This window comes from Heloderma suspectum, chromosome 6, assembly GCF_057233095.1.
Source record: "Heloderma suspectum isolate Gila_16-S chromosome 6, 16-S_ref, whole genome shotgun sequence".
Taxonomy (NCBI): Eukaryota; Metazoa; Chordata; class Lepidosauria; order Squamata; family Helodermatidae; genus Heloderma; species Heloderma suspectum.
In genome coordinates, this window is record NC_139463.1 from 118,194,694 (window position 1) to 118,212,532 (window position 17,839).

General features: G+C 46.1%; 1 protein-coding gene across 1 annotated transcript; it reads left to right on the top strand.

Annotated features, from left to right (window-relative positions):
- The first annotated feature begins 203 nt into the window (after positions 1 to 203).
- On the top strand, positions 204 to 12,774 carry LOC146342823 (vomeronasal type-2 receptor 26-like). The gene is made up of 3 exons (XM_084808014.1): positions 204 to 335; positions 7,538 to 7,664; positions 11,852 to 12,774. Exons 1-3 carry the CDS (start codon positions 204 to 206, stop codon positions 12,772 to 12,774), a joined length of 1,182 nt encoding a protein of 393 aa, XP_084664140.1.
- Positions 12,775 to 17,839: the final 5,065 nt, after the last annotated feature.

The following is a 17,839-nucleotide window of genomic DNA, read 5'->3' on the forward strand; positions in this document are numbered from 1 at the left end:
ATGTATCTGGACCCATTCCCCTATTAATCAAAAACTTTTTGACTAAATTTCAGTGGGAAAACTTGAACATGGTTTGATTCTCTCGTGTCTTTTTCTCTTTCAACTAGCTCCACCCATTTCTTAAAGGCATTTCATTTAACAACTCTGCTGGAGAAAGTGTTTCTTTGAATGATAACTGGGAAATGGAAGGGGGATTTGATATAATGAACTTAATTACATTTCCAAACAAGTCCATGGTTAAAGTAAAAGTTGGATGGATAGATCCCAATGCACGTGAAGGAAAAGTATTCATCATTAATGAGGACATGATTGTTTGGCATAGGGGCTTTAACCAGGTGTGGATTCTATGATATTGAATATTCTTGGTGGGGAATGACATTATGACTGTGACCATGTGTGGGCTGTATATATGGTGGGCACACTAGTATGAAGATGGGTGAACTGGAAGTCAGAAGCAGAATTTTTTTTTTCTGCCTAAACTGAAGCAGTGATGGGTAAATAGGAGAGGTTTACACAAAGCCCTCTCTTTGGACCCCCAATTCAGCACTTCAGAAAAATGGCCTGATTGGGCTTTGACCAATTTGGAGGCTGTTCACTTTGAGTCAGGACTGATCCTGAGATGAGGTTTGGAAATCCCCAAAAAGCTACTCCTTTTTTTCCCTCTTGGTCAAAAAAACGCAATGATAGCTGCATGCAACATAGCCTCTTAGGAAGGGATTATGCCTGGCAAATGTCAATAAATGTAAATACGAGGGACTTGGTGCTACATCCTTTGATATGCTGATTTCTTTTCCCTAATGGAAGAATGGTAACACAGTAGCAGGCATGGTTGCTCCTTCAGAGAAATTTCAGAATTATATCTACAGCTGTTTTTATGAAAAGGCAGTCTTGGCATTTGGAGCATCAACCAGATAGGAAGTGCATACTTACCCATCTTTCTTGAAGACTATTGTTATTAAAATGACAGATGCCCTAGAGATTTCCCTAAGTAACTGACCTTGCAAAATCTCAGAAGGATACATCCAGTTGTTCATCTTGAGTTGTTCACTTCTGCCCCCCCCCCATTGAGTGCAATGTGAGGGAAACTGAGTACTTTAGAGTCAGGGTATGTGCAAAAGTAAGTTAACACCTGGTTGCATGAGCTCATTTAAGGGGAATAATTATAATCAGGTGTTTAAGTCATTAGGTAGATCTTCATGGGTGAGTTGCCCCACCCTAGAAAAGGATCAGAAACGTTGTGAGATTGTTCTTCACCATATGGTTCCCTGGAAACATGTCCTGTCAGAATCAAAAGTAGGGATGTACGAATCCACTACATGCCAGTAAGGGGGGGTCCATGGGGGGAAAGTGATCTGTTCCTCCCACCTGAATCCTCGCCTGCTGACTCCGTGGAGCCGCTGGCCAGCTCCATACAGCAAGCGATACGGCCAGCATTGCCATGCCTTATTGCTGAGCACTGACTACAGGAAGGGAACCGGATGCAAATGGCATCTTCTACACCATTTGCATCTCTGTTTTTTCATGCAATAGGCTACACAAATATCTATGTAAATATACATGCATAGCCTATCGTGTGAAAAAACAAGGATGCAAAAGGTGTAGTGGACGCCATTTGTGGTCGTAAAGATGTCAGATTGACCTAAATGCAGCCATTTACTGCTGCATTTAGCTTATTCTAAGAGCTTTCCAGCCTAGGAATGTCAGAGGATTCCACCACGGATCTCAGTGATGCTGAATGTCAATGCATTTGGCCCCCCAAAATCCGTGGCAGAACGAAGCCCCCCTGCCCCATCACCCTGCGAAAGGGGCACAAAACGGAGCACTTACCTGGTGCTGTTCACGCTGTTTTGCCATTTGCTTTCCCATTTTTGCCGTAATAGGCTACGTAAGTATTTACTATCACAGCTAACTCAGGGACAACATTTGCGTCCCTGCGGAGGCTGTGATAGGCTATGTAAATATTTATGTAGCCTATCCAGGGATGGCGGAGAATTTCTCCACGAATCTTCGGGAGGCCGAGTGCCAACGCATTCGGTCCCCCAAAAGTGTTGGGAAAATTCTCTGCTGGCCCCCCGCCCCCCCCCAGGGTTGGGACTTACCTTCGGCGAATGTCCCTCTCGGCGGTGGGTCCCGGCGGCGGTTCAGCAGCGTTTTGGCGGGGGCAGGGGTGGCGGCCGGTCTCCTGACCGGCTGCCGCCACCACCATTACAAAATAAAAAAGTACAGTAAAAAAAGATTTCCAAAGTCAGCCGTGATAGGCTACGTAAATCGTCACGTAGCCTATCACAGGTGACTTTGGGGGGGGGAAGCGCGTATGTAAATACCGCCATTTGCGTTCCTTATTTGGACAGGGGTAGTCTACGTAAAGATTTATTTTAGGGCTATTTGCGTTGCCCTTATTTTCGCCGTAGTCTACGTAGTCTACGTAGACTAGACATGCCAAAATAAGGAATGCAAATGGCGATGCCCATGCGGCGCCGCCATTTGCGTATGCGCTTTTTTTTTCCCCCCAAAGTCGCCCATGATAGGCTACATGACGATTTACGTAGCCTATCACGGCTGACTTTGGAAATCTAGCTGTAATAGGCTACGCAAATTGTTACGTAGCCTATCACGGGTGTGTGTGTGTTTTTCTTTTTTTTTTCGCGGCTGGGGAGACGGGGCACTCCTCCCCGGCCTGAATTTCTCTGGCGAGGGATGGGGCGCCTCCCCCCCAGCCTGAATTTCGGCTGGGCGAGGCGGGGTGCCTCCCCCCCTCCCCTGAACTTCAGGGGAGAACCGAAGCGCCTTCCCCCCACCGGGAAGCAAGCTGCGGGACAAGATAAGTCCCTTTCGTCCATCCCTAAGCCTATCACAGCAAAAAAACAGGAACAGAAGTGGCAGCCGCTGTAACCGCCGCCATTTGTGTCCGCAGGCACTGCACACCTGCAAATGCACCCGGCCGGTGGCTCTGCGCAGTTGCTGCAGAGCGGAGCCAGCCAAGTTAGGATTTGGGGGGGGTGCAGAGCACCTTCCCCCCACCACGAATCACCCCTTTGAAAAGGTAAGTGACTTTTGCACATCCCTATTCCAGCCGCAAATGTCGTAGCAGATGCCATTTGTAGGGATGTACGAAACTCACTTAACTTTTCGCAGAATTTTTCATGGTGGGGGGAGGGGCTCCTTCCTGCCCCCCGGAATCCTCGATGGGGGGAGGCGATCCGGTCCTCCCCCCCCCGGAATCCTGCCTGGCTGGCTCCGCTCTGCGGCAGGTCTGTGGAGCAGCCGGCCAGGGCTGTCCGCAGCCAGATTTCCGGCCACGGACGGGCTGCTGCAGATGCAAATGGCAGCTGCCATAGCGGCCACCATTTGCATCCAGCCAGGCTGCCATGATAGGCTATGTAAGTATTTACGTAGCCTATCATGGCAAAACCCCCTCCCAAAAAACAAAACAGCGTACGAAATGGCAGCAGCTACGGTGGCCGTCATTTGCGTTCCCTATTTTTTGCCATTCTAGCCTATGTAAATATTTAAATAAATACGTAAGTATATTTATTCTATACATTTATAAAACAGCAAAAAAAAGGAACGAAAATAGCGCCCACTACGCTATTTGCGTTCCCCTTTTTTTCGCTGTAATAGCCTACGTAAATATTTACGTACGGTACAATGACGAAAAATAGGGAACGCAAATGGCGGCAGCCGTAGCCGCTGCCATTTCCGTATGCTGGGTTTTTTGGGGGGAGGTTAGCTGTGATAGGCTAAATAAATACTTACATAGCCTATCACAGCTTCAAGGACACCAATGGCGGCAGCAGCAGCCTGGCTGCAGCCAGCCAGGAGACCGGCCGCTGGAGCCTCTAGAGCTGCCAGAGCTGCTGTGCTGGAACCACCGCCGCCAAATCCGCTGCATCCACCCCAGGTAAGTTCTATCCCAGGGGGATTCCGCAGGGGGGTGGAGGGGCAAGAGGCCATTCCAGCACGGATTCCAGGTGGGTGGATTCTAAAGAATCCAGCCTCACTGGATTCCGTGGCAGAATTCTCTGCCATCCCTAGCCATTTGTGTCCGGATCCCTTCCTGCAGTGAGTGCTCAGCGATACGGCACGCCAATGGCGGCCATACCGCTTTCTGTATGGAGCTGGCTGGCAATGAGGATCCGGGTCCACGCAGGTCCTCCAGGAGGAAGAGGCAGGTGGACCCATTCTGCCACAGACACTGAAGGCCATATTTAATATGGATGTACGGAAGTCACTTGACTTTTTGTGGATTCTGTTCATGGTGGGGGGGAGGCATTCTGTCCCTCCCCCTGGAATCCTTGATGGGGGGGGAGGCAATCCAGTCCTCCCCCCTGGAATCCTCAATGGCTGGCTGTGCTCTGTGGCGGCTCTGTGGAGCAGCAGGCCAGGCCCAGGCCAGGGCTGTCCGCAGCCAGATTTCCAGCAGCGGAGGGCTCTGGATAAAAAAAAAAAATGCACACGCGAATGGCAGCGGCTACGGCTGCCACCATTTACATTCCTCATTTTTCACTGTCTTAGTCTATGTCAATATTTATGTAGACTAAGACGAAGAAAAGAAAGGGGAAGGCAAATAGCGTAGTGGGCGCTGTTTGCGTTCCCCTTTTTTTTTCTTCGTCTTAGTCTACATAAATATTGACATAGACTAAGACAGCGAAAAATAAGGAACACAAATGGCGGTGGCCGTAGCCGCCGCCATTTGCGTATGCTTTTTTTTTTTTTAAACCCAGACGTGATAGGATACGTAAGTCTTTACATAGCCTATCATGTCTATGGGGGGGAAAAAAGAAAAAGACCAGACTGCAAATGGCGGCAGTGGCAGCTGGTCGGAAGACTAGGTGCCGCTGCTGCTGCCACCGCCGAAGCTGCCACTGGAGCCGCCGCCATCCAGAACATCCGCCCCAGTAAGTCTCGTCCCCTGGGGGATCCACGGGGGGTGGAGGGGTGGCAGGCCTTTCTGTGATGGATTTCGGGGGGCCGAATGCACTGGCATTCAGCCTCACCGAGATCTGCCGTGGAATTCTCTGACATCCCTAATATTTAAAAGAATCCAGCCTCAATGGAGTCCATGGCAGAATTCCCGGACATCCCTCATCAAAACTCACCACTGAAGACCTCCAAAAAGCAGTTATTGTTCATAAGTCTAGAAAGGGTTACAAAACCATTGCTAAGGATTCAGGGGTCTACCAATCCACTGTCAGATCTACAAATCTACAGATCCACTGGCAGTCTACAAATGGAGAAAGTTCAAGACTGCAGCCACTCTATCCAGGTCAGGAGAGGTCATCCTACCCCCCCCAAAAAAAAGTTCTCCAAGAACAAACCAGCATATCATCCTGGAAGTCAAAAAGAATTCGACAGGAACATCCAAGATCTGCAGGGTGCTCTCACATTGGATAATGTGAATATTAATGACTCGACAATCAGAAAAAAAGACTGGACAAGAATGGTGTCAATGGGTGGATAGCCAGGAGTTAACCACTGCTCTCTATAAAGAACATTGCTGCTCATCTGAAGTTCACTAAAGTTCACATAGATGATCCCCAAGACTTCTGAAGCAATGTTCTCTGGACAGATGAGTCAAAGGTAGAAATTCTTGGCCTCAATGAGAAATGTTATGTGTGGTGAAAAACAAACACTGAGTTCGACCAGAAGAACATCATCCCAACCATCAAGCAAGCTGTTGGGAGTGCGATAGTTTTGCCTTTCTTTGCTGCCTCATGACATGGATGGATTTCCATCACTGACACAACCATGAATTCTTCAGTGTATCAGAAAATTCTACAGGAGAATGTCAGTCCATCCATCCATGAGCTGAAGCTGAACCAGAAGTGGGTCATGCTTCAAGATAATGATCCAAAACATACAAGGAGATCTACAAAGGAATGACTGAGGAAGAAGGAATTACATGTTTGGGAATGGCCTAGTCAAATTCCGGACATGAATCCCATCAAAATGTTGTGGCAGGACCTGAAGATATCAGTTCATGTAAGGACGCCCTCAAATATCACTTAGTTGAAGCAGTTCTGTAAGGAGGAATGGGCCAAAATGCCTCAAATCTGATGTGAAAGACTCATCAACAGTTAAAGGAAATGCTTACTTGAAGTCATTGGTGCTCAAGGGGGTGCCACCATGTACTGAATCTAAAGGCTCTCATTCTTTTCTTTTTTTTCCCCCTCTCACATGGATATTGAATATTGAATCAGTTGTGGATAAATAGATGTTGAAAAAGCATCATGTTTGTACGTCATTTGTTTAATCCTGTTACCTATTGTTGTTGTTTTTATGTAGGATTATGGGGTTAGATTAAGATCTAAGAACATTTTAGGTTGGAAATATGTGACGATCTTAAGAGGTTCACAACCCTTTTCTTGGCACTGTACTTATCAATCCCTCCCTGAAAGTGCAGTGGTGAAATAAAATGTGCCCCTAGGATTAGAAGGCGGACCTCTTCATCACTTCACCTTACTTCCTCCCACTCCCTTTGCTCATGATCTCCTGCAAGATGATATTTGAATGAGACATACTTTGGGACACTTCTGAAACATGAGTTGAGAAGCCTCATTCTCGAATATGTTTTGTTCTGTGGGGAAGCCTGCTTCACCTTGAGAAATAAAGGAACTACATGCTCAGGCTGCAGCCTTTGTTCCATTCCATTGCACACCCTCAGCAAATCTGCTCTTGAAAGAACCTATGCCCCTATTCCACATTCAAAACTGAAGAGAGCTGAAATATTAGAGTCCTGAACATATGAATGCCTCAGTATTCTAAGACTCACACACACACACACACACACACACTAAATATTTACTATGCCTTGATTAAACTTTAGTATGGCTGAGAACAATTGAGAGAGACAAATCTTAGTAGTCTGCAGTGGGATTGTGGGCCATCACTTGGCTACCTGTGTTTTGGGGGATGATTCCAGGGTTGTACAATAATTGTGCTATTGTTTGTAAGTTATGTGAACATGTCATGTTTCCAACCCTGAATGTGAACACAAGCACGAGAGTAATTCTCAGGTAATTTTCACAATTTCCGAAACTTAGATTCATGTTTGAAAGTGCACATTTCTCCAACAGCACACTTGTCCAAATACTCATTTCCTTTTGAATTGGCATCATCACTTTTTTTTTGGGGGGGTGCTATTAAAAATGTGCATATTTCTGAATCAAATGCAGACCTTTTTCATATTTTAAAAACAAACAAAAGACAAGTGTTTTGATTCAGGAAAACAAAGAAGCTGAACTGAAATTGGAGGAGCCATTCAGAGACACTTGGCTTGATCATCACATGTTTCCCATTCTCTAGATTATGCACTCAGCTGAGTAGACCATTCCTTCTCTCCACACCCAGATATTTTTCTGCTAAACAACAGACCACAAAAGCATTCTGCAGTGTTCGAGAAGGCACATGCTTGGATGTACCACATTCTGCATACTCCCATTCCAAGTGATCACATGCTTATTTGTATGGCAGGTGAAGATAAAAAAATCCAAATCTATCTTCTCTCATGCTAAACATTCTTCATCTTTATAAATAGGTCCCACCAGATTCTGTCTGTAGTGGCTCCTGCCACCCTGGTTATCAGAAGAGAAAGAAGGAAGGGGAGAAATTTTGCTGCTATGACTGTAATCCATGTCCAGAAGGAAAGATTTCAAACCAAACCGGTAGGTGATCGGATGTTCCAAACATTCCAGAAAAAAAAGGTTAATTCTGTAGTACCATTTTGGGAGTGGAAGCTCTTGAAATTTGTATGTGATCATGGCAAATGAGTCAGATATTGATCAACCTTTGGAACTGGATGGAGACATGGGGAAAGACTTAATTTCAATCACAGTAAAATTCAGTGATTCAAAAAAAAGAAACGCCATGAAATTGGAAGCTTAGGTTGATGCCTTAACAAGTGTCCCCAGTATATAATGTTGTTCTGTAATGTCAGAAATTGTGCTTGCTTACAACTTACCCTCCATGCACCCATACTTTTCCATGGTCTTTCTGTCCAAAATAAGATGTGGAGTGTGAAGGGAGGAAGTGAGTTACCCGAAATCTTAGCTAGGGATGTACGAAAGTTCCGCCATGGATCTTGGGGAGGCCGAATGCGGCATTCGGCCCCCAGAAATCAGTGGCAGAAGAGCCCGCCACCCCCCTGCGCCCCCCCGGGACGGGACTTACCTGGGGCGGATCTTCCTAGCGGTGGCAGCTCCGGCGGCGGTGGCGGCGGCCAGTCTTCCGACTGGCTGCCGCCGCCGCCATTTCCAAGTTTTTTTTAAAAAAAAGTGATAGGCTAGGTAAAGATTTGCGTAGCCTATCACGGCTAAATTTTAAAAAACACCGTGATAGGCTACGTAAATTTTTATGTACCCTATCACGGCTGATGAAAAAGCAAAACACGCGCATACACAAATGGTGTCGCCCATGGGCGCCGCCATTTGCGTTCCTTATTTTGGCACGTCTAGTCTACGTAAACATTTACGTAGACTACGGCAAAAATAAGGGGAATGCAAATAGCGTAGTGTCTACGCGGGTTTGTTTTTTTGCGTCTACGCGTTTGTTTGTTTTTAATCAGCTGTGATAGGCTACGTAAACATTTACGTAGCCTATCATGGCTGACTGCAGGGAGGCAAACGGCATCCCTGCTAGCCAGCGGCTAGATGTCCGGCCACTGGCGGAGCCAGCCGGTGGCTCCGCAGAATTACTGCGGAGTGGAGCTGGCTGGCCAGGATTCGGGGGGGGGGAGGATGGAGCACCTCCCCCCCAGCATCAGCATAATCCGCAAACAGGTAAGTGACTTTCGTACATCCCTAATCTTAGCACTGTAGGCAGGGACAAAACAATGCTCAAATTGAACACCAATCCAACAAAGTAGGCTACTACCAACCCTTACACCTGATTCACCCTGAGCCAGGAGACTCTCAGGACACCATGAAGGCTTCCAGAGTAAGAGCCCAAGCCAAGCTAGGATCCTCTTTTCAAAGCCCTGGACCTGACACTTTAAACTGTAGCTAGAACCAAATGGAAGGCTCTCAATTTAGTCCAAAGGTTAATTGGAATGAAGCTCAAACATTCAATCAAGGTACATACAAAGGAAAAAGGGGATGGAGATAACATAAAAGATAACCAGGTTGGAATTCAGAAAGAATACTTATGGATGGGAAAGTCCATTGTGGGGAAACCTTGCCCCTTTGGAGCTCAATGGATTTTCCCACAGCTCCCAGCTTGGATGGCATCTGTGAATAGAACCAGGGGCCTTTTCCTGAACTCTGGGAACTTTGGTTCCCAGAGTTCCTGAGGAATTTCTTCCTCATTGAAATCAACATTTATGCATGATGTGGCCACTTGAGTAATTTACAGAAATATCAGCCATAATTTGTGCAGATTGTGTCCATTAATATGCTTAGCTTGTGCAAATTGCATGGAAGGTGAAATTTAAGCACCAAGTATTGGAATTATGGCCAAAATGTACATACGTTATGCATATTGTGACTGCAATTTAAACAAAAGATGCCAATTTTAACAAGGGGGGGATGTGAAATCCACGAGGTGGCCTGACTCAATAGAGATTGAGTTGGGCCAGCTGGCAGTAGGGTGAGCCAGAAACCGGGGAGTTGGTGAGCTTCCAAAGTACTGGCAAATCTGACCCCCCAGATGGTTTCCTCTGACTTCGCTACTGATGGATTCCATAGTTCAATTTATGAGCTCTATAGGTGTCATTTTATAGGTTGTATAATTAGGAGATGTATAATTAGGGATGTCAGATAATTCCATCATGGACTCCAGTGAGGCTGGATTCTTTAGAATCCAGCCCCCTGGAATCCATGGTGGAACGGCCTCCTGCACCCCACCACCCAGCGGAATCCCCTGGGATGGAGCTTACCTGGGGTGGATGTGGCAGCAGTGGCAACTCTGGCTGGTCTCCTGGCCAGCCACTGCCGAGCTGCTGCAGCCACCACTTGAGTCCTTGCAGGCAACTGTGATAGGCTACATAAGTATTTACGTAGCCTATCACGGCAAAGATCAGGGATAGAAATGGCGGCCGCTAGGCCATTTGCGCCACTGCTCTTTGCCGTGATAGGCTAAGTAAGTTTTTAAGTAGCCTATCATGGTAAAGGTAGCCACGAAAATGGCGTAGCGGCCACCATTTCAATCCCTGCTCTTTGCCGTGATAGGCTACCTAAATACTTATGTAGCCTATCACAGCTGCCTGCAAGGATGCAAATGGCGGCCGCTATGACGGCCGCCATTTGTGGCCGCAGCAGCCCAGTCGTGGCCAGAACTCTGGCTGTGGCCAGCCCTGGCCGGCGGCTCCACGGAGCCGCCACGGAGCGGAGCCCGCCACGGAGTGGAACCAGCCAGGGAGGATTCTGGGGGGAGGGACGGAGCACCTCCCCCCACTGTGGATGCCCTGGCATGGAGCCAGGTAAGTGTTTCGTACATCCCTATGTATAATGATGGAACATTTTCTACATGACTCACTTTAACTCAGTTTAACTAAAGGGGCACTCCAGTGCTTTTAATACAATGAAGATCAATTCAAATATCGATCTGAAATTCACAAACTAATAGGGGTGTATGAAACCCCACTTACCTGACTTTGCCAGGTTTCGCAGGTGGGGGATGCGATCTGTTCCTCCCCTTGGAATCCTCGACAGGGGGGAGGCAATCTGTTCCTCCCCTCCCGGAATCCTGCCCGGCTATCTCCGCTCTGCGGCCAGGCCGCGGAGCTGCTGGCAGGGCCAACCCGCAGCGGGACCTCCAGCCACTGCCGGACTGGTGCGGAAGCAAATGGCATCCTGCGTAGGGGACGCCATTTGCGTCCCTATCCTGGCCCGTGATAGGCTACGTGAATATTTACATAGCCTATCATGAAACAAAAACAGTGAATGCAAATGGCGGCGGCTACGGCAGCTGCCATTTGCGTTCCCTTTTTTTTTCATCATGATAGGCTACATAAATATTTACGTAGCCTCTTACGGCAAAACAGAGGGGTGCAAATGGCAGCCACTACGCCATTTGCTCCCCTCTGTTTCGCTGTGATGGGCTACGTAAATATTTACGTAGCCTATCACGGCGGAAAAAAAAGGGAACGCAAATGGCAGCCGCCATAGCCGCCATTTGCATTCCCTTAGTTTTGCCGTGATAGGCTATGTAAATACTTACGTAGCCTATCACGGCTTCTGCAGGGACACAAATGGTGTCCCTGCATTAGCTGTGATAGGGTACGTAAGTATTTACATAGCCTATCATGGTTATATGGACGAAGCGAATGGCAGCTGTGGACCAGGCCCATTTCGTGGGGCGGGGGGGTGGGGGGGGGCTTTGTTCCACCACGGATTTCAGGGGGTCAAATGCACTGGCATTCGGCCTCACTGAGATCCGTGGTGGAATTCTCCGCCATGCCTACAAACTGACAAAAACTCAGGTGATGTACATTCACATGTGAATCAGCCTCTAATTGAAGATAGATTGGGAAACAATTAGTGCTCTTATGATCTTCATTGGCTCTAATTATCGTAGTTGGTCAATGAATCAAAATATCTTTATTCCTTTTTATTGGATTCATTTCCATTGACCATATTAAGCGAAATTCATCCAACACCTTAAGTGGAATTCTCCAATAACCCCCCCCCCCATGATGCATTTGTTTTCTTTGTGCATGGAAGACAAAATTAGGAGTATACTTCTGATGTACCAAAATGCCTTCCTACATGTCAAGATCCTATATGTGGAACTACAAGATAATACTACATAGAAGCAGTGACTCAAATGAATAAGTTAGTAGTGGAAATTCGCTCCAGTGTACATGAGACATGGTATTCTCAGCACCCATCTTTCTTTCTGTTCTTTTCTTTTTCAGATATGGATGACTGTTTCAAATGTCTTGAAGATCAGTTTCCAAACAAGGACAAGGATCAATGCATTCATAAAGTCTTAAGCTTTCTGTCCTATAGAGAACCCTTAGGGAAATGTTTAGCTTCAGTGGCTGTTTCTTTGTCCCTGGTCACAGTCTTTGTGCTGTACACATTTATTAAGTACAGAGATACCGCCATAGTCAAAGCCAACAACCGGGGCCTCACCTACACACTCCTTATCTCCCTCCTGCTCTGCTTTCTCTCTTCTTTGTTATTCCTTGGCCAGCCTGTGAAACTGACCTGCCTTGTCCAACAACCAATGTTTGGTTTGATCTTCTCAGTGGCTGTGTCTTGTGTGTTGGCCAAAACCATCACAGTGGTTGTAGCTTTCATGGCCACCAAGCCAGGATCTCACATGAGGAAATGGGTGGGGAAAAGGCTGGCCAACTCCATTATACTTTTTTGCACCCTCATTCAAGCTGGCATTTGTGCCATGTGGCTGGCAACCTCTTCCCCATTCCCTGATATAGATATGCACTCAGCAACTGAAGAAATCATTGTGCAATGCAATGCAGGTTCGTCCACCATGTTTTACCTTGCCCTGGGCTACATGGGTTTTCTGTCCATCATCAGCTTCACTTTGGCTTTCTTAGCCAGGAAACTGCCAGACACTTTTAATGAAGCCAAGTTCATCACCTTCAGTATGCTGGTGTTTTGCAGTGTTTGGTTGTCTTTTGTTCCAACCTACCTGAGCACCAAGGGAAAATACATGGTAGCTGTGGAGATCTTCTCTATCATAGCTTCCAGTGCTGGTTTACTGGGTTGTATCTTTACCCCCAAATGCTACATTATTGTGCTAAGACCTGAACTGAACAAGAGGGGGCAGTTAATAGCAAGAAAGAATTATATCATTGGCTTGTCCAATTAAATGCTTTACTTCTGTAGCATCTAAAGCATGGAGATATCATATACGCCAATCTAACCCATCTTTTCTCATGTCATTTCTGTCTATCATTAGAGGGTAGAGGGAGAGGTGAGACATCAAAAACTTTTCCATTAGCCTTGCTTAGAAGAACTAGGTATTTGGGAGATATTTGTTCATGTTGCATCCCCCCTCCCATTATGCCCCACTTGGACTCCTCTGAAGATGAAGGGGAAGAGCAGGTGGCAGGAGCCAACACCCCCCAACTCATACAATTTCCCTGTTTTAAACCAATATGTGAATTGAAAGTTGGTAATCCATTGAAAATCACACTTCTCACAATTTTGCAAGGGATTTCTCAAAAAAAAATACAGACAAACATGCATACATTACAGGAATGAACTCACCAATATGTGTATATTGGTTTAAATATTCTTCAAAATTATTGTATAATTGGCAGATTTGTGTACAAAATCTATCCTTACACACATACATAGTCTGCATTAGTGTAAATGTTCACAAATAACATTGTAAGCTTTTTAAAAAAAATTGCAGTCCTAGGGACAAAAGTTAAGATTAGATAAATTATCAACATTGCTGTTTATTAAGATGGGGCAAATGAGAAATTGAGAGAAACTAAAATGGTCTTATTTATCTATCCCTAAGGCTAACTGCTTTTGCATTCCTCTTCCCCAAGATAAGTTTTTCCCAGCAGCGTTTTCCACCTGACTGTGTCTGAGGGAGAGGACATGCAGCAACCCACTCCATCAGGTCATGTAGGACCAACAGTAGCTTTTTCTCTTCTTCTCCCAGACTGGTGTCTTCAATGGCCATTCACGTGACCAAATGAAGATCAAATATGTATCTTTATGTTATTTTAAGACTTGATACCTGAACTTACCTTCCCATTCCTGCTCCCTTTAGCATTGCTTCCATTAGGTGGGGAAAACAGATAAAATATTTGTTTCACTTTATCAAAATCTATTGGGTTCCACACACCTCTGTGGGCAGACCAACTTAATATACCCCACTAACACTACAGAGGAGGAAAGCCACTATCAACCAAAATTTCACAAGGAAATGGACTGATCATAAAAGAATACAATGTTAAAACAGTATATGATATGAAAACCTCCTAACAATACCAATGAGAATCTCTCTCCACTTACTCATGTCTCTTACTCTTCCACTGTCAGAGACCTTGCAGCAACAAGATGTAGCAACATCCAATCAGCTCTTCATTCTGTAATGAAAGAGGGTGGTTCCTAATCTTATTTTTCTTTCCTTACTACATCTCCACACCTCTTTTTCCCCCAGTACAGTTTGTGCTCAGGCTGACCCATGCTGAAGAATTTAGTTCTGTCCACTTTTTTAAATGAACAGACCTGATCTGCACTAACTAGATGAATATGCGTATCACATCACAGTTATCCTTCTCTTTCCTCACTTCTCCAAATTTTGCAATGATCTCCTTGGCTCAAAAATCACATTAAAAAATGTGGATATTAAGACAAGTTGTGTACAACTGTGTATATTAGAGAAAGTTAGGTACCAAAAGTATGTACATTAGGAAGATATATATATATATATGTGTGTGTGTGTGTGTGTGTGTGTGTGTGTATGTGTACATATATACAGTATAATGGTCATGTTTGGGAGAGTTGTGTAAGGAAATAAATACAAATTTTGTGTGGATTTTGACAATTTATGATTTTTTTGGGGGGATGATGCTTCTGCTTGCATTCTAGGGATGTACGAATTGTGTACCTTCCATGCTACTTGACTTCCGCAGTTTGCAGACAGTGCTCTTTACCGTCATTCGTAGGGATGGCGGAGAATTTCTCCACGAATCTCCGGGAGGCCAAATGCCAACGCATTCGGCCCCCCGAAATTGGTGGAGAAATTCCCAGCCACCCTCCCCCCCCGGGACAGGACTTACCTCTGTCGAATGTCCCTCTTGGCGGCGGGTCCTGGCAGCATTTTGGCGGCGTTTCGGCAGGGGCGGGGGCGGCGGCTGGTCTTCCGACCGGCTGCCACCACCACCATTTCCCCATAAAGTTAAAAACAAAACAAAACACGTGATAGGCTACATAAAGATTTACGTAGCCTATCACGGCTAGATTTTCAAAGTCAGCCATGATAGGCTACGTAAATCATTACGTAGCCTATCACGGGTGACTTTGGGGGGAAAAAAAAGCACGTACGCAAATGGCGGTGCCCATGGGCGCCGCCATATGCATTCCTTATTAGGGCACGGGTAGTCTACGTAAAGATTTATGTAGACTACAGCAAAAATAAGGCATTTGGGGAGAAACGAAGCGCCTCCCCCCCACCCCGAAAAAAGCTGCGGGATGAGGTAAGGGACTTCCGTCCATCCCTATCATTCGCAAGCCCCCAGAATTATCTTTTTTTCCACTCCAAAAATTACAAAGATAAATCTGTACCGACCGCCGTAATTATACATAACTTCCATAAGAAAGGCTCATATTTCTCATAGATATTTACATATTTTTCCCCTGCCCTGAGATGTGCAGTAATTACTTTCAACCAAAACACTTCCTCCTCATCAGGTCTTCCTAAAACAAGGCTGTCCTAGGTGTGCCCGAGCAATGCACTCTTTGTTTAAAGCAGCGCTGTTGAAAGAAAGAAAGAAAGAAAGAAAGAAAGAAAGAAAGAAAGAAAGAAAGAAAGATTCTTTTAAAATGACCATGCTGGTCTGGAGCCCTGCATGAGTATTATTCCCCTTGCTAGGCTTTCTATTTCCACATCCAGCCTTGTTGGTGACATGGTGAGGCTAAAATGGAGAGGAGAACCAACTCTGTGCATGTCTACTCAGAAGTACGTCTTACCGAGTTCAATGTGACTTACTCTTACACATGTCAGCACCCCACTTGCCCCCAGCTCAGCTTTGTATTTCCACATCCAGCTCATTAACAAACCTCCAGTTAGTTATTTCACTGGGTGTAGGGATGGCGGAGAATTTCTCCCCGAAACTTCGGGGGGCCGAGCGCCAACGTGTTCGGCCCCCCAAACAAGTTTCGGGGAGAAATCCTCCGAACCCCCCCCACCCCCACCCCCCCCTGGGACGGGACTTACCTTCCCCAAATGTCCCTCCCGGTGGCTGGTCCGGCCGGCGGTTCGGTGGGTGTTCGAGCGGGGCGGGAGCGACAGCCGGTCTTTCAACCGGCTGCCGCCGCCGCCATTGCAATAAAAGAAAAAAAAAATGCCCCCTGATAGGCTACGTGACGATTAATGTAGCCTATTACGGCTAGATTTGCAAAGTCAGCCGTGATAGGCTACGTCAATCGTCACGTAGCCTATCACAGGTGACTTAAAAAAAAAAAAGCGCGTATGGATAATGGCAGCCAGTATAGGGAGCCGCCATTCCCGTTCCTTATTTGGTCGCTGTAGTCTACGTAAAGATTTACGTAGACTACGGCGAAAATAAGGGCAACGCTATTTGCGTTGCCCTTATTTTCGCTGTAGTCTATGTAAATCTTTACATAGACTACAGCGACCAAATAAGGAACGCGAATGGCGGCTCCCTATGGGGGCCGCCATTAGCGTACGTGCTTTTTTTTTAAAGTCACCCGTGATAGGCTACGTGATGATTGACGTAACCTATCACAGCTGACTTTGCAAATCTAGCCATGATAGGCTACGTTAATCGTCACATAGCCTATCAGGGGGCTTTTTTTTTTTTTTAACTTTCGCGTTCGCGGCCGGGCAAGGCGGGAAGCCCCCTCCCCGTCCTGAATTTCGGCCGGGGCAAGGTGGGAAGCCTCCCCCCCGGACTGAATTTCAGCCGGGGCGAGGCGGGAAGCCTCCCCCCCCCCGGGCCTGAACTTCGCGGGGGGAGCAGCGAAGCGCCTTCCCTCCCACCGCGAACAAGCTTCGGTGAAAGGTAAGGGACTTTCGTCCACCCCTAACTGGGTGACTTTGGGCTGGACTCTCACCACTACACCATACTTCTGTTATATGAAACTCATGAATAAAAAGAGACAGTATAATGGAAAGTTCTTTCTGAAGCAGTCACACTTGTACAAATGCAGCATGAAGGGAAAGATCAGCAACCTTCTCTTTGTTTGAATAAAAACCACACTCTGCACATGCTCAGGGAATGGACAAAATGAGGAATAAACATACCAGGGGATATGAAGAACTATATTCTTCCATTATGTGTGTGTGTGTGTGTGTGTGTGTGTGTGTGGGAATCTCCCTCAATCCAGCTGTTCCCTGGAAAAAAAACCCTCCCATTCACCCAAGGGTCTTCTGAGATAACTAACAGGAAGTCTGATAATGAACTGGATGTGGAAATACAAAGCTGAGCAGGGAGGAGAACCGACTCTGTGCGTGTCTACTCAGAATTAAGTCTTACTGAGTTCAATGCAACTTACTCCTACACATGTCAGCACCCCACTTGCCCCAGTTCAGCTTTGTATTTCTACATCCAGCTCATTATCAGACTTCCTGTTAGTTATCTCAGAAGATAAATGTGGAAATACAAAGCTGAGCTGGGGGCAAGTGGGGTGCTTGGTTGAGTGTGGGTTGCTCAGCAAGTGCTGGGGGGGGGCCATCCATACCTAATTCTAAATGTGGTTGCACTATAGGTTTGGATAAGGATAGTATGATACTGGGAGTTTTATTCTCCATTCCTTATCTAATTATGCCTAACGTGATGTTCCCCTTTTTTGCAGCAGCAGCCACACACTGGGTTGACATTTTCATCAAGCTGTCCAGCACAACCCACAATCTCTTTCTTGGTTGGTAACCACTAGCACAGATCCCCTCAGGTTATACTGGCTGACCCATAGGAGAACCTTCTTCTTATTCTACAACTGCTAAGTTTGCCCAGGAGTCATTGGTGAGGGACTTTATCAAAAGACTTTTGGAAGTCCAAGTAAACAGTGTCTACTGGATCACCCCATCTACATATTTATTCACACTCTCAAAGAACTCTAAAACATTACTGATAAAGGACTTACCTTTATGGAAGCCATGTTGATTCTTTATCAGCAGAGCTTATCCTTCTATATGCTTAAAAAATTATTTTTAACAATGCTTTCAACCA